The sequence below is a fragment of the Camelus bactrianus genome, chromosome X, assembly GCF_048773025.1.
Source record: "Camelus bactrianus isolate YW-2024 breed Bactrian camel chromosome X, ASM4877302v1, whole genome shotgun sequence".
In the NCBI taxonomy this organism is placed as follows: Eukaryota; Metazoa; Chordata; class Mammalia; order Artiodactyla; family Camelidae; genus Camelus; species Camelus bactrianus.
In genome coordinates, this window is record NC_133575.1 from 18801422 (window position 1) to 18818944 (window position 17523).

Consider the following 17523-nt stretch of genomic DNA (forward strand, 5'->3'; position numbering starts at 1 on the left):
TTCTTTTCCTGTTTTAGTTCATCTTGGCATCTGCATTAAACAGACAAACCAAGAAAGGAGATTTTCCTTTTTGCCAGAAATTCTTAAAAAAAACTTCACTGTTCTTTGACTTCATCTCCTTTGGGGTTAAGAAGAGCTGTTCTTTCTGAACTTATTGTCAAGGGTTCTTGTATTCCTAATGTTTTATCTCAAGCTAGCTTGTTTTTGATAAACCCCTAAAGCAGAAGGTACTTTGTGCAGCTATCTAAGCACTAAAAGCAAGTATATAATGCTGGAGGACCAGAGTTGTAGATTTTTTCCCCCTGCATGATATATTAACTAAGCAGAAAATTTAAAAGAACAAAGACAATAAAAGTAATGTTTGTTAGTGGTAGTTTGAGATATTTCAGGAGAGATGAGATGTGAAGAAAAGCAATGGCCATATTTAGAAAGCTGCCTCAAACCCAAGAGTATCTATTGAAGTAAACTTGATGACAGACTTTTTTCCTCTTCATGAATCATTGTATTCCTATAAAAGCAAAAATTCCTCTTCATCTAAACAAATGGCTTCCACATCTGTTTTCTTAGTTTCTCAAAAGGGTGTCTTCGCCTTGCATTTTTTTTTAAAAAAAGTGTTTATCTGTTTAAAATGAAATATCTTCAAAAGCAGTTTATACATCAAAATCCAAGTTGGTCTTTAGCTTCTAAGAATTAGTTGAGAATGATCTGGTGGTGATGGTGGTTGTATAGGGAAAAAAGAAAGCACATTTTGTATTCTGCATAGGTAAGTTCTCCCTAACCATCCTCTTTAAGTTTTCTTGATTTATGTTTAATTTTACATGCTCTTGGTTTTGGGGACTGATTGAGTAGGTAACTGTCATTGGTAGCTCATCCCAGTATTTTAATACTCTGGGCTCAGAGGTCTGAAAATAAATATTTTCCAGATTTTTAGCAGAAGAGTCAATCTGTTAGTCCCATTGACTAAGGACTGATCAGCAGTTAGATTTTTTTTTTGGTTCCATAATGACTTTTCTCCCACTAAGTCACTAAGAGAAACACACTCATACTGGTTTGTAAAACGCTGGAACAGGTCTCAGTCTCGAGTGAGTCTGCGCACCCTCAAAGGTTTAGGTTTTTTCTTTTTAATCTTTAGTCTCTTCTTGTGTGACAGGCCACCATGCCCCTTGAGAGCCCATCCTGCCATTTAAAAATAAAGAATGAGAAGCAGCTGAAGTGCTGGCTCGTTTGCAGCTGACAGGAATCTGATCTACTGCTTGGATTCTTTATCCGGGGACCGACATGCCAGCAGTGTGTGGCTCGTCCTAGCCATGCCATCTGCAGTCACAAGGTTTAAGAGGGTGGGAGGCGAGGGGGTTGTCCAGGGGAAAGAAAGATCTTTTTCTTTTTTCTTTTCTTCTTTTTTTGTCTGTAAAGGTCAGGGAGAAAGGCTGTAGATCAGCACCTGGGGTCCTACAGCAGGTCTCAGACTCCTGGCTGCTTCCCACCCAGTGGGATTTCTGGGCAGTGATGAGACAGTTGTCCCTCAGGAGACTCCACCCACCCCCTGAGCCACAGCCGGTTCTTCTGTCAAAACAGTGGCTTGCCCTGAGGTCAAAGGTCCATGTGAGACATTTGATATTATCAAATTGAATCTTGGCAACGGCACTCAATTTTATCACTTATGACCTACAGAGTTTCTTTTGAAGGGTGTGAAGAATATTATTTGGAAATGGGGGAGCCCCTCCCCCATCGCTACTTTTCCTGTAGTGGATAAGTATAACCCGGAACTACGAACACATGGCGCTGGCCTAGACGTAAGAAGGCCGCCCTCCCCGCTCCCCGATGCGGAAGAGAGGTAGGAAGCGGATGGCTGTGTCAGAGCTGTAGGAAGCACTTTACTTGTGAAGCAAAGGAATTGATGCTCTGTCTTCTTGTCGAGCCCATCACTGCCTCCAGGAGAGGAGTCACTGCAGTGGTGTTACTTGCTGTTTGTGGGTGTTGTGGTTGCTGGTGAAAAGGCAAGGTGCTCCCCTCTTTTGACCTTTGGAGGCTTACTACAATTATTTGTATTAGGCGCTAGCCACCTGTTGGGATCGTTCTCGTTAAAGGTCAGCGTGTGGTGCCTGGCTGTCTGATGGTGGCAGCCTGCCTCCGATTTGCCAGTGGCCACGGGGCTGTGTGACACCTGCCAGTTATGACAGAAAGAATGGAGATATGATAGCTGGAAGGGAAAGGAAGGTGCTAGAGTTGGAATGAGGGATCAGGAGACCCATGGAGCACCATCACTGTTGGGGGGGGGTGCGAGCTTGCCTTGTCTCTTTACTCCCGTTGCCCCATTGTGAGCCGTCTGTTTTGATGGGCTCCGTTACTGCCTGCAGGCTGATGTTGCTTTGATTTATTCCTATATTGCATCTCAGTTGGGCATTGGATTTCTTGTACCTGAGACTCCTCACGTCCCCTCTATTGAGCATCTTAGCTTCCACCCACTTCCCTATGGTCTCCACTTAGGTGTCCACAGGCATAGCATATTCATCAGTTCCAAAACTGCCCCCTGTGTCTGCTCCCCTTCCCGGATTCCGTCTCAGTGATTGACTATCTCCCCAGTCGTTAAGTCGGGAATGTGGGTGTCACCCTGGACTCCTGTCTCTTCCTCATGCCCCAAATCCAGCCAGTTGCCAAGTCTTGGAGATTCCACTTCCTAAATACCTTGTGACTCTATCTCCAGTGCAATGACTATTATGTTATTCAAGCCTCATTCCTTCTCCCTGGACACTGCCCCCCCCCATATGTATTCTCCACAAGTTTTATAGCCAGACAGACCTCTTTAAAATGTCGATCTGATTATATCACTCCCTAGTTTAAAGTCCTTACTGTAGCTTGTGAGGCCCTTCACAGTTGAGCCTCTTTCCTGCCCTCTCCTCAGTTTACCAAGCATTCTAGCCTTGGCCATACTTTAAATTTTCTTCTCGTTGTGAAGACATAACAAAACAAACAAAATTTTTTAAAAATTTTTTTGAAAACCTAATCTTCTTTAATTACCTTTGAGCTTCTCCTCTGTTCTTGGAATTGTCACACACACTCCTGGTTCCGCTTTTCCTATTATGCCCCAGAGCCCACTTTCCCCTTTTCTATAATCTGCTTCCATGAATTTCCTCTAACTCCTACCCCAGGGACCCCTACTATGTATGCGTGTATATATTTTTCAGTTGCCTGTTTGGTTCTCCAGTAGACATGACACGCTCTAGAGGGAAGGGATTGTGGCTGAATCCCTCACCTTTGTGTCCCCTCCACCTCGCTTATGAGAACTGCTCAGGAAATACTCATTGGTGAGTGAATGATTAGTTCCTTTTTGAGATTCGAAACAGAAGGAAAATAACAGGGCTTCCTAGAATCCGTATCAAATTCTTGAACCTTGGCCAGATTAGAGTGAAAATGCAATGAAGGTCAAAAGTAAAGGGGATTTTTTTTTTAGTAGGGGGTCACCAAATCTTGTATAGCTTATATATTGATGTTTTGTCCTTTTGTCCTCTTCAGATTCTGCACCTTCATCCCAAATGACTTTTTTCAACTTTGTATTCATCTGTTTCTTTCAAAATTTTCTGGATTCTTCCTAGAAAAAGCATAGTTGATGATGAGACAGGAGGAAAAGTGAGGGAACACATTATTTGATTGATCCTTAAATATAGAGGGGCATGCCTGAGTATGTGTGCAACGCGTATGTCTCTGGACAGGTGAACAGAGTCACATTTCCCTAAAACTAGACCATCTTTCTGAAAAGAAGATTTTTCTTTGAAGTGGAAACCCTCCGTATTTTAATCATAGCTAGCTCTTAGAATCTGTTTTCTGAACTTCTAATAAAAGGAGCTGGGCATGGGACACCATTTTGTAAGTAGAGTTGCTATAGAAAGAGTGGTCATTATAGAGCAGAATTTAGTATTTAGTCCTGGTACTGAGCGAGGGAGTTGCCCCCATCCACCTCCCCAGGTCTTGGGCTTAAGAAGCTCTCCCTCCTCTGACCTCTCTCGAGGCAGAGAATAATGAAGAACAGTTTCATGACTGTCCTGTCACACGCCAGCCCTAAAAAGGAGCTTCCAGGAAATCAAAAGTGCTTCCATCAAACTGGTGACAGCAGCACCTTAGTCATCCTCCAACTTCAGGTTGTCCTCTAGACCCCCAGCTCGGTGCTCTCTCAGGGTTGGGCTTCAGGCCAGGTGCTGAGTAATGACAACTGGCAGCCTGTGAAATCTGCCATTTGTGGGGGTCGGGAGCTCAAAGTTTCCTAGTCAGATTTTCCTGTGACCTCAGTTATCAAGAAAATACTGCAGATTCTAGAAAATGCTAATGTCCTTTTTTGCTGTAAGTATTATCTTGATTGCAGCGTTTCAGAATTGCCCAACTTCATTATCTCAGCATAGCCGGCCTGACGCCTTCCTCTCAAATAGACAATTATGATCAATTAAGCACTTTCAAGCCTTATAGACTACTTAATTTTATTAGTCAATTATTTGTGCTTTGAAAGAGTTAATGGTAGCTACCCAAGCCATTATTAGAAATTAGAACGTCCCAAAATAGAAAGGCTATTTCCTTTGTGTATGGCACTGCAGTGGAAAATGCCAAGCATAGTTTTTACTGAGTTAAAGGGTGAGGGAGGGCGGGGTGGGGGAGAAAGTTACATGTAAATCATTTAGCCATTAACCTAATGGGTGGATTTATAAATCCTATTACTCTAAGCCCTTTTTATTTCCACTGAGGCCTGGTGCACGTTTGATCCACTAATGTAAAATTCATTCTGTCTAAGTGATTACTGAAGTAAGACACTTTGAGTCAATTTTCATCAGGTTGTATGAAACTTGCCTGAATGCTGATGTTCACTTACCCTGCGGACATAGTTTGGCCGTGTCTTAATTAGCCCCCCAGATGAGTTATGTGAGGAGTCAATCAGGGAACCAAATCTTGGTGCCTTTTGACATGTCCATGTTTTTCTGTGAGGGGAATAGACTGGAGGTGCTGAAAACACCGAGCTCCAAAACAAGAGGCACTCTTCCTAGAAAAATGCATCTAGACATGCATTCAAATTTTTCCTTAAGAGTTTCAGGGATTTTCAGGTATCTTGACTTTAGGTTAATATCTCCTGCTCTAGTTTCAATTTTGTTGTCTTATGGTTTTTTCTACCTGGAAATTTAATATTTAGAGTGTAGTCTTGTACTTGAACTCTTGTGTTGGTGAATAAATTTGGCCAAAGTGTGCTTTAAAGCTGGCTCTACAAGCTCTCCAGGGTCCTGTGTCAGATATAATGCCATGTGTGGCAATGATGCACATAACTTCAAGTGAAACATATAAGATGTGAGTTTCTCAACTGGAGATTGGGGTGGAGGAGGACTAGAGAATAAGAATGTCATGAAAGGAAGGTTTCTTTAAAGCTGAAAACAGTTTTTTTTTAAAGTCAAAATATAAAGTAGATTTTTAAAAATCCACAAGATAAATAAATATTTGGGGGCAAGAAGTTGGAAGACATGGGAGAAGTTCACTTTTCAATTCATGTATTCAAAGCCATAGTTTGTGGGTGTTTAAGCTTTTAGATCAAAATTATGGCTGTGTCAAATTTTAGGGCAGTGTCAAATTTTAGGGAAGTAATTGAGAGATACTCATAAATATCATTAACTGTGTCTGTTGGGGAGGAGAAACCTTTCAGAAAGCTTTGTTTATTCAGCATGTTTTATATTCCTTACACATGAGCTATCAGAAGGTTAGGTTGTAAATTAAGGATTTTAAACAAAATCAGTTTATCTGGAAACAAGAGTTGTACGGGAGAGGTACACTTTAAGTGAAGTTTATAATTAACAGGACTTTATCACTGGGGTAGAAATTCATTTCTCTTGAGTGGATGTTTAACATGCATTGTATTTGAAGGTGGGACTAAAACTGATTCACTTTTCATTTCTTGCATGGAAAGAGCTAGCATTTAAATATGTGCTGTGTGTGGGTTTAATTGCCACTTTCTATAACCAGCCTTAGGGTCTTCTTGTGGAGATGCACTTATCAATCCATGGCTTTGCTCTTCTTGCGCTGGACCACTTGGGTTGGCCTCCTTTTACTCAAGCCTAAGAAATAAGTATGTATTGACGTACTACTTTGTGCCAGGCATTGTGTTAGGTTTAATGGCAAAGACATGTTCTCTGCTTATAATTTGCTTATAGTTTCTTAATTTTACCTTTTCTAATAGAGTTGTATGCTGTGGTATTCACAGAATAATGTGGGGGCTACATTGGACTAACATACTTGTTAATATCATTGGATTGGAGAGGCCAAAGAGGCTTTTCTGATGGTGTGAAGTTCCTTGTAAAGTGAGTAGATGTCAGGTAATGATAATACGTAACACTGCACACTTAAGTATCAGAGACTGTACAGAACAATTTACATATGTTGTTACATTTAATGCTCACAGCAGCCCTATGGTAAGGAAGCTGCAGTTACTGTCTCCATTTTAAGTCATGAAACTGGGGGCTTAGAGAGAGGTTATACTGTGTGCCTGAGGTCACACAGCTTATAAGGCGTGCTGTTAGGCTTTGAACTCAGGCAGCCTGTATTAAGGTTTTCTAGAGAAACGGAACCAGTAGGAGTGTATGTTTGTCAGGATGAGAGGGTGAAGGAGAGGGATTGGTGTTAAGGAATTGACTCGTGTGATTGTGGGAGCTGGCAAGTTCTGAAATCTGCAGAGCACATTGGCAAACTGGACATCCAAACATACGGAACATAAATTGATGTTTCACGAGGAAGAGTTGAGTTTTGGCTTCACTGAAGGCTGTCTGCTGCAGAGTTCCCTCTTCTTTGAGGGGACCTTGGTCTTTTTCTCTTAAGGCCTTCAACTGATTGTGTCAGGCCCACCTACATTGTGGTGTGTTTCCTCCTTTATTCAGTAGGCTGATTTAAATGTCAATCTCTTGTAAAAACAAAAAACAAAAAACAAAACCAAAAACGTTCACAGCAGCTTGCAGCCTGGTGTTTGGGTATATCTGGGTGTCATGGCCTAGCCAAGTTCACGCATAAAAGTAGCCACCACACAGCCTAACTTTGGAAACTGCACTTTAAAGCATTGTGGGGAAACAGCATGTGAAAAGCACAGAAGCAAGAAAAGAGTACTTGTTCAGTGTACTCACAGCACTTCCAGAAGTCTAGATCAAGGGGGTGTGTGTGGGAAGCATTAGAAGATGAGGTGGGCCTCAACTAGATCATGAGTCTCAGGTCAAGCTGAGGGGTTTGAATTTCATTTTAAAGAGGACGTTTTAGAAGGAACACTGGCAAAATGTGAAGAATGGCTTGGAAGGTACCGATGCTGGAGACGGGTAGGCTGAGTGATTAGGGCCTGGAGGAGGGACAGCGCACTGGCAGGAGGTGCCCCACTGGAAAAAGAGAGTCTAATGTGAGACTTGTTGGCTCATTGGATCATAAAGAAAGTCAGCCCTTTGTTTTAGTTGATGGCTCCTGGGGGTGCCATTTATTATGTTTGGAGCTGGTGAAGGTTTGGAGGAGATGGTTGGGATATAGAATAAATGCTTATGGAACAGATAATTGAATATGGGCTTGGAGAGAGAAAATGTTGAGTCATCAGTGTATGATCACTGAATCTCAACCAAGAGCAGTTACGCTCCCCAGGAATCATTGGGCAATATGTGGAGACAATTTTGGTTGTCATAACTGGAGAAAGTGTGTGTGTGTGTGTGTGTGTGTGTCTGCACACACATGCATGTGCATGCATGCTACTGGCATCTGGTGAGTAGAGGCCTGGGACAGTCCCTGATGACAAAGAATTATCTGGCCTAAAATGTCAGTAGTGCTGAGGATGAGAAGCACTGATCTATATATGTAGATGTGTGTATAATCTCCCCCGTGGGTTTGGGATGGGGGGAGCGGGGGGTGGGTCTCAAGAGAAGGTGGCATATGTTTCTAGGTACTATAAATACGTACACTCGTTAAATTAAGTAGACAACTTGGGAGAGCTGACATGTTTCTAGTTATTTTACAACCACATAGCCTTCAAAAGCAATCTAGAATATGGAAATACATTCTTGTAATGCTAGTTATCTTTGTTGGATATATTAGTGCCTCCTTTTCCTAATACTAAAGAAATGAATATGGTCCAATGACAAAACAACCAGATATAAGGAAGAGATATTGCTATTTGTCAAACTTGGATTCTAGATATTTCTATCTGGGAGGAATCCCAACCTCTTAATCTTGTAAATGAGGATGCCATTGCCTAGGGAGGGAAACCAACTTGTTCTCACATCGCTTAGCTAATTAATAATTGTCAGTTTAAACCAGGACTCAGATTTCAGACCCCTGACTTGTGTTTTTTGTTTTTTTTTGTTTTTTTTGTTTGTTTTTGAACTCATTTATGTAACATTTTATCTTTGCAAAGCATGTTTTCAGCCTACAGTTCTTATTCCCACCTAGCTCAGGGAATTAAGTGGTAGTGTTATCCCAGTTTTAAAGAGAGTAAAGCCAAGTTTTAAAGGCAGTAAGGAAACCAGTGTCACAGGAATGGTGGAGACAAAGTAGGGTGCTTATTAAACCAAAGGCCTTGCTCCTTGAGCATCTTAGAGAAGACACACATCTAAGAATAACAGAGATTAGGAAAATAGGAAAAAGTCCATCTAATAAGATGAAATAAAAGATGTTCGCCAACCAGGAGAACTGAGTAACACTGAGTCCTGCTTGGAAATTGCTGAAATTGGGAATAGGGAAAGCTTAGATAGTGGTCCGATTACCACATATCATAATATTTATATTTCTTTTCTCTCCCCTATCCTTCAAAACCATTCATTTTGCTCCCCCTATCATGCTAATGTATTTTAGAAACTTTCCAGTTTATTTCTAATTTTATGTCATCACTAACAGAAGAATCCTAAAGCCATTTGAGATTTCACTTGTCATTCTGTTCATGTGTTACTTGTTTCGAATGTGACCTTACCTAGCATTTTCTTCACTTAGAAGATTTCCGTTGTGTTTAGTTTCTGTATCAGACACCAAAGTGGGTTTCTTGTTAGTAGATACTGGTATAATAAATCCATACTTTTGAAATAGGAGCTTGAGGCGTTTTTTAACTGGAAAGTTGGTGTTTTCTCCCATTTAGTATTAATAAGCGCTGTTGCAGTCTGTAATAGCATCTACAGACATTTCATAACCTTTGAATGAATGCATGGCAAGGCACTAGTACTCTGTTCTAGCGAAAAGTAAAGAGCCTGGCTTTATCCTGGGCTTGCTAGGAGAACCTGTACCCGCACACCTCGGTTGCAGTTGGTCCCAGGTCACCACTGTTGTTCACCTCCGACCCAACAGACGTGCTCTCTCTGCTTAGTAAACCACGTTGTGGGTTGTATCCCTGAACCAGTTATTCTGTTCAGGAAGCAAGTTTTTGCAATACACTTAACATTTCCTTTTTGGTTCTCCCCACCCTTCCCCAGCATTTGGCGGCTCTGATTGGGGTTAAAACACCTTTTCGTATTACTTTAATTGTTGTCCTCCCCACCCTCAGCCCCACTCCTTTCCTGCCCCCCCACCCCGCCCTGTTCTGCAGAGCCTGCGATGATTGATATGATGGCAGTGCTGTCATTCTTTTTAACCCCCCAAAAAAGTCATTTTTGTTCTAGTTATTTTAATAGAGTCCCATTAAAGCTGTATTGCTGACTGAAATACCGGCATGAAGGGCTCTCACTGAGCTGAGCCCAGGAATTAAGAAGTCAGGAAATGGGCTGCTGCATTGCAAGAGAGCCTCGTGTGACACCGAATCTCCTGATTGGGGAGATCATTACTGCTATTATGACTCGACTTGCGTAGGAATTTTAAATTCCATCTGAATGTCAGTAATAACCCTCTTAGCAAATTATCCTGAATAAAATCATGAAGGCATTTTATATAATAGGTGTTGAATTACTGGATAGATTTGCTAATTAAATACTCTTTGTTCTGCTGCAGTTGACATTACAGGGTAAGATCTTGAACAATTATTCTCAACAGCTGTACTTTGTTAAGGGAAAAATTAACCACAAAGTTTATTTTTTTACACTTGAAGTTGGCAGATTTTTGAAATGTGCTTGAAAAAATTCCATCATCCAATTGGTAATGAGTAGATAAATATGCAGGTGTTGCTGTGAAATCAGATAACTGCAGACTGCCTTATTAATGAATTTAGCAAGACTTTATAGCCCTGTTTTCTAGCTGCTGGCACTTAGAAAATGATTTTCTGTCAGAATGGGTCACTTTAATATTAGGCTTGTCACTTTGAAGTGAACTTGGAAACGGCCATCTTGTAATCACTGTACCTTGTGTCCAGTTGACCTTTCTGGATACCTGTGGCTTTTTTTAAAAAATGCATTTCCTTAATGGGGAAGATATCTGTAATGTGTAAGATTTTGATCGTTGGCTTCTAGAACATTCATGTGGAATGGGCTTTGTAACAAGGCAGTGTGACATAATGAAAAGAAAATGAAACGTAAGGACCAGATTCCAGATCACACTCTTGATTAGCTCTGTTACTTTGGGCAAAATCATAGAGCCTAGTTTTCCTCCTGTGAAAGTGGGGTTTATAATACTGCCGACTCCTTAGGATATTCATTCAGCATGCTACAAATACTCATTGATAGCTGCCACGTACCAGGCCCTCTTTTAGGTCCTAGGAATGTGGTAGACTACAGGAAAGATGATGACTAAAGCTATCCTCAGAAATTGGTACAAACTCTGCAGAGACCTGTTTGGCTATATTTATCAAAAATTTGAAGCATTTGGCCCAATAAGTCCTCTTGTAGGAGTTTACCTTGTTACTGGCAGATTGGCAGATTACGTGTAGGTGGTTTCTACACTTTACCTTCATAACCCCACTTCAGTAAATAACCCTTATATACATGTAATCTGCCGATCTGCCAGTGGAATGCTATGTAGTCATTAAAAACAATAAGGCAGCTCTTTATGTAAGTATGGTATAATCTCTAAAATAATGTGTTAGCTGAAAAAGCAGTTGCAGTATAGTCTTTATAGTTTGCTTAGTTTTCTACCATTTCTTTGCAAAACATCCACCAAGAGGTTTCTGCTGCCAAAGGGAGACTCATTTTAGTAACTGCCCTCACATAGTGTGTGGAAGTGGTTGTGAGTTGGTGGCAGGACATTGTGGGAGTGGGTAATGGATCTGAAAAGTGAGAGTTGCCAGTTCACGTTGAAGGCGCACTCAGGACAGAGTAGGTTTGGTTCACGGTGTGAAAGGAGAGAAGACATCCGTTAGCGCGCGTGTGGAGTTGTAGTGACAGATGGCGCTGGAGGTGTTTTACTTAGCGGAATAGTTACCTTGTGGAGCTGTCTGTTGTGATGAGGAAAGCCAAGCTTAGAAGGGTGGAAGGGGCAGGGGGTGAAGAGAACTCGTGAGAAGTAGTTCTGTCCTCACTATGATTAACCTGACTTCGGTTGATCTCATTACTGCCCTTTTCCCAAAGGAATTATCAGGTATTCTCCCACAATGCATTTCCCTGTAATTTGAATGTTAAAAAATGAAGATGAAGTGGAGGAGAGTGGATGCTTTTTCATGAGTGAACTGAATTTTAGTGTCTGGTAGAAAAGTGATTGGGATTATTGTGAGATCTATCAGTCACCTGGCCAGCAGTTTTTTGAGTGCCTGTCAGATGTTCAGTGCAAACATGGGATCTGACCTCCAGGAGCTTGTGGTCTAGTTGGGGAGGTGACAAAGTGTCAGCCAAAAACTGTTTCCATTATGGGATTATCATGATTATCTTAGTCCAGTGGTCCTTAACCCTGCCTGCAAGCAGAAGAATAATCTTGAGAGCTGTTTAAAAGAATTGTGGGGCCAGGTATTGGTATTATTCAAAAGATACTCAGGCGATTCCACTGTACAGCCACCATTTAAACCACTGGTTAGCCTCATCATTACTCTCCACCACCCATCACCCCCAGGGCAAGGCAAGGTCTTCCTTGACCAAGAACATAGGACACTGAATGCATAAACAATATTGGGAGACAGTTCTGCAGGGAAGGTAGGCAGTGGAAATGGAAAGTAAGGGGTAGATATAAAAGATACTCTAAGGTCAGGATTTATAGGGCTTTGTATTATAAAAGACATGAAGGACAGAAACGACACCATGAAGTTTGAGCTTAGTTGACAAGGAAGACTCTTGGAGGTAAGAAAAAGAAATATAAATGAAGTTAATCTATCTGGCTCGTTGGAAAAGTGACTTCTGGTTTAGATCGATGCTCTGAACAATGGATGCTGCTCTAGAGGCAATAGCATGGAGTGACTAAGGCCCCACCCTCTGGAGTCAGAGCGCCTGGTTTCGTATACTTGCTCTGTCACTTACTGGGACAAATTAATTATTTTCTCTTTGTTTTTTGCATCTAAAAATTGGGAGTATTCAGTGGCTGTCTTGGGGATCTCGGAGAAAGAAATGAGAAAATGCACGAAATGCTTATAGCACAGTATCCGGCCCATATATTTTACACATAACACATGTACTGAGTGCTCAGTATGTCGTATTACTCCTTTGAAGAGGCCTCCCTTTGTTAAATATGTGTTACTTCTGATCTAGTCTCAGATAATTTATATGTTTTTATCTACATCTACATTATCACCTATATGTCTCCAGTCTTACATCTATTTAGGCCTGGGGACAGACCTCTCTACAGGTATTATCTACCATGTGTGTTTGTTCCCTGAATGTTTATTGAGCCTCACCTCTGTACTGGGCACTTTGCAAGCTCCAGGGATAGATAATAAAGATCTACTTTCTGCCTTCAAGAAGTTTAGTCTAAGGAAGAAATTTAAATCATATATATGTATTTTTTTTAACTTTTTAAGATCCTGAATACTGTAAGAATTGCCAGATTTGAAATGCTCTGTCAAGCTTTGTTTTTAGCCATGCAGTTCTATTTAAATATTGATACCGAGAATAGTTTGCCTTTGTGCCGTATTAGAAAAGGATGTTTTATTATGCATATTTATTAAAAATAGATCTTTACATAGGTCTTCTTACATAGATCTTTACACTAAATCTGCTTACGTATCTCCAGCTAACAGCCAGCGTAGAGGCAAAATTATTTTTAGATTACGTTGATGTTGTTGTTTTGAGGGTTGTAGTTAGAAAACTGTCAAGAGCTTTAAAAATGTATGGAAATGACAAATCATTGGCATACCTATCTCTAAATGGCTTATATTTATGTTTCTATAATTCTGTAATGCATTAATCTTGACTTTTTTTTATTTCATTTAGATTTTGATGCATACAAAGGAGATGGTACAGAAGGTAATGCTGATGACATTTTTTTGTATTCAAGGAAAACTGTAACCCACACAGCCTGGAAATGGCTTCTTAGGATGCCTAGTTTACGTTTATAATCCCTCCTAATGGATTATAGCCTTTTTCTTTTACTAACACTGATATGATCTAGCCGCTGCTTGAAGCCTATATGTGAGTGTTTCAAGCAAATTAGTAACAGTGCTAATTAGAGTTTACTTCCAGGCCTTTATACTGTATGTGCTCCACTGTTGTTTGTGATGATTGATTTTTTTGGCACTCTTCATATTCTACTAAATACTGTTTGAAACTGTTAAGAATTTAATACGGATTTGTGCTCCTGAATTTAAAAAAACCCATTTTGTTTCTGCTTCCTAAATCGTCGTGACCACTAAGTTTGTGGTACAGTGGGTAAATATAGATGTCACTTCCCTCGTCTCGTCTCTTTCTTTATATTATTCAGTCCCACATTTTAATTCATTTGGAAGTGGATACTTCCCCTGCCACTCTTCTGTTTGTTTTAAGGAAATGAGGGAGATTTTCTTAATGTGGCAGTGCTAGCCTTTCTGGCTTACTGAGGTTTAGTCTTCGATTGTACAGTGACAGTATGGATAGGAATAAGCACAGACTTTTGAAAATTCATCTGGAACCTGCAATTTCTATAGTATGGAAAATCTTGAGTTTCACTGTGTGTAATGGTCACTTATTAATTTTCATAATTGTTGCTTTTTATTAGATGAATCTTGAAGTTATTTATGGAGATACAGATTCAATTATGATAAACACCAATAGTACCAATCTGGAGGAAGTATTTAAACTGGGAAACAAGGTGAGATAATTTGATGAAACTATCCATTTTACCTGCTTTCATGAATTCCATGTGTACATGGAACTTCATAAATTCCTGTTCATGTCCATGTGTATCCTTCTGAAAATAATGAACTTGATGCCTTCATTTCTTCATCCTTTTTTATATTTCTTAACTTCTGCTCCAGTTGTTTGTTTTCAGGGTAAAATTCAAAAGGAATTTTTTTCTTCCTTAAGTGATAGATATGTTTTACTTTTGTAAACAGTCTCAGTTTAAGATGTGATCATGTTGGAACTTATCACATTGTCATTCATAAGTAGAAATACATCTCAAGTAGTATTCAGATGCATTTTATACAGTGATAGATAAGGATAAATACCTACCTACATACATACATAATACACATACATCTGTAATTTTTACAGGAGTACTTAAAATATATTTGAAGAGTCAAGGGGACATTTAAAAATAATCATTTGTAGCCTCCTAGTTGCAGTTCATAGTTAGCAAGTGTTTCTTCAACACTTGCTATGTTAGATGTTGTTCCAATAAACTAAAACTAAGATATCATCTTACAAGCTAACAGCTTCCTGTCTTTTCCCCGTAAAATGTGTGAAATTTGAACTATAGTCTTTACTTGAGAGCAGGCTTGACATTACTGTACTCATTGGACCGTCGCTAGAGGTGACAGTCTGTGCCTTGACCTTGTCAATAAAGAGCAAGTAGCTGTTCATTTATTTGTTCAGCAGAGAGTTATTTGCTTATATTCAAGGTGCTTTGGGAGGTATAGGGAGATCTTAGACACTATTTTACTCTCAAAGTTTTATTGGTCATGTGTCTAGTTGTTAGACTATCTAATCTGATTCGGTAGTTTGAAGGTAAGTACTTATACATTCAGTTTTTAGATTAAAAAAAGACTACTTGAGAATTTTCATAAATTTCCTGTGACTGAGCCTGCCAGTTCTATCTTTTGGTTGAGTGGGATGATATATTTATATTATTGTCTATGTATCTTTTTGTCTGTTTTTCTCCCTGTGCTTTTTTGAAGCTCTTGAATCATACCCAATATAATATCATGTCCCATATGACCTAAGTAAATGCCTTCTAGCCTTGTGTGACTTCAGGTTCTGTTCAGATTAACTCTTGGCAATTTGTAGCAATGTTCATCTTCTCCTTGTTTGATGTTTGAGAAGCTAGCACTAACTAATGGTTGAAATTTTCACAGGTAAAAAGTGAAGTGAATAAGTTGTACAAACTGCTTGAAATAGACATTGATGGTATTTTTAAGTCTCTGCTACTGTTGAAGAAAAAGAAATACGCTGCTCTGGTTGTCGAGCCAACATCGGATGGGAATTACGTCACCAAACAGGAGGTGAAAGGATTAGATATAGTTAGAAGAGATTGGTGTGATCTTGCTAAAGACACTGGAAAGTGAGTTCAGCTTTTGTTTTTGCTTTTGTTTTTTCTCTTTAAAAAAATTCAAGCATTAATGACGTGGAGAACACTTTGATTCGGCCAAGCACAAGTACACAACTTTTTTTTTTGTTACTGTTATCATTGCATATTAACAATTCTTACTTAACTTGGAGTGGAATTTTACAGATAGGATAAAACTTAAACAAAGCCAAACTTGTTCAGTAAGAGATGCTTGCTGTAACATGCACCTTATGAGTTTCAACTCACAGTGAGGGTAAACCTTCACATTTTAGACGATTACAACATTACTTTTCATTGATGTTAGCTTGTTTTTGTTTTGTTTTGCTATACTGTTTCTATTAAAAAGTGCCTTGTGTTGTGCTCCTGAATCTTCCTAGTGCCTCCTTAGGATCGTAATTGTTAAAGTGTCCCCATGTTGTGGCTTAAAATGTTCTAGGATTCAAAGTGGGCCATGGAGTGAGACTTTGGCCCCGACTGTATCATTTGTGTGTAAAGATTCTTACTCATCCCAGGTTAATTTAAGAGGTAGTTCTCAAATACCATATGTGCCTCCAAAATAATAAATGTCATGACCGACCCCCTAGCTTTGCACCCAAGACTAAAGATTGTGATAAGAAGACCTGTTTGTTTGTTTTTAGGGCTACATTAACTTATAAAGCACCCATCTTAAAAAGACAAGTCATTAGGTGCTTTTTGTACCATCTTTCCAGGTAATTCCTGCTTTGTGAACCTAACCAATTCTGAAAATAGATGAATTTTTTTTTTAAAGCAAAATTTTAGATTGATTTTACTATTGCTGAATACCAGCAGTTTTTACTTGTTTCCCTGTCTTCCTCTTGTGTTCAAGTTGGGAGATTGAGCAATTGTTGCTTCTGCAAAACTACTCTTGATTAGGCAGAGTTGATCATCTGAGTCTGGGTCACTGTTAGCCTCTTGTGAAATATAGTTTGAAATGCTTCATTGCCCCCAAACGTACCCAAAGATGAAACTACTTTGTATAGACTGTCGATTAGAGTGTTCTCTTCAGCTTTGTGTTTTCTAAGAAAAGATGCATCATAATAGAAGTAAATTTCTCTGAGTTAGAAATGTATTAGTAATTAAAGCTATACAAATGTTTTTGTCAGGGTTCTTTTTCTGACAAATTATAATGCAGCTGTCAAACCCTCGCTCTGCATTTTCTCAGAAATGGATAAAATACTGGCTTCCTTACTCCTTTTTTTCCTTTTTATTTTGGCGGGGGGGGTGGTGTCTGGTTAGAACAACATGAAGTTTTTGAGGGATAGCATGCAATTCGAGAACACTGAGAAATATAATGAAGCTTTTAAGAGAGAAAAGTGAAATCTTCGGGTTTTTAAAAAATTTGCATAAAGAACTTTATATTCCTATTTTCCTAGCCAGTGGTCATCTCAGGTGGGTTGACATTAGATATAATATCTTGGTGCTTCATGAGGAAAGTGAAATATTTAGCCTCTAAAATTTTACCCTACACGGAGAATAGAACTGCTTGGGAATTTTGTAATTGCATAAAAATCCAATGGAACACATGCCTTTCTCTGTCCACATTTTGTGTGAAGCATTAGCTGCCTCGTTTTTAAAAAAAAAAAGATCTGTGTATTTAAGGGCAGACCTGACATTGCAAGGTTGGCAACCTTTGGTAGAGTTAATGTTAAAAAACAAATAGTAATGGCCTTAATGGCCTTTTGGACATTAACCCTCATGTTAGCTTTTAGTCCAGTTCTTCTCCACATGTTAATCTAATCACATTTATCTTCCTTTTCTCTCCTTTATTAATAAAGTATGATATTGAAAAATCAATCCTTTTTTTTTTTTTTGTGCAGCTTTGTCATTGGCCAGATTCTTTCGGATCAAAGTCGGGACACTATAGTGGAAAACATTCAGAAGAGGTTAATAGAAATTGGAGAAAACGTGCTAAATGGCAGTGTCCCAGTGAGCCAGTTTGAAATTAACAAGGTAAATGTGGCATTTATTGCCGAGCCCAGCTGCTGC

At 39.5% G+C, this 17523-nt stretch overlaps 1 protein-coding gene across 6 annotated transcripts in view; it reads left to right on the forward strand.

The window, feature by feature from the left end:
• The window catches only part of POLA1 (DNA polymerase alpha 1, catalytic subunit), a 293197-nt gene that overhangs the window by 89403 nt on the left and 186271 nt on the right, over nt 1-17523 (forward strand). For all 6 annotated transcript variants that reach the window (XR_012504511.1, XM_074358788.1, XM_010961709.3 and 3 more), the window contains 4 exons: nt 13248-13280; nt 14008-14100; nt 15305-15510; nt 17355-17487. Coding sequence is in view for 5 of the 6 variants with exons in the window: in XM_074358788.1 (XP_074214889.1) it covers nt 13248-13280; nt 14008-14100; nt 15305-15510; nt 17355-17487 (465 nt within the window). In the remaining variant the exon portion in view is untranslated. The remainder of the gene's footprint in view (nt 1-13247; nt 13281-14007; nt 14101-15304; nt 15511-17354; nt 17488-17523) is intronic.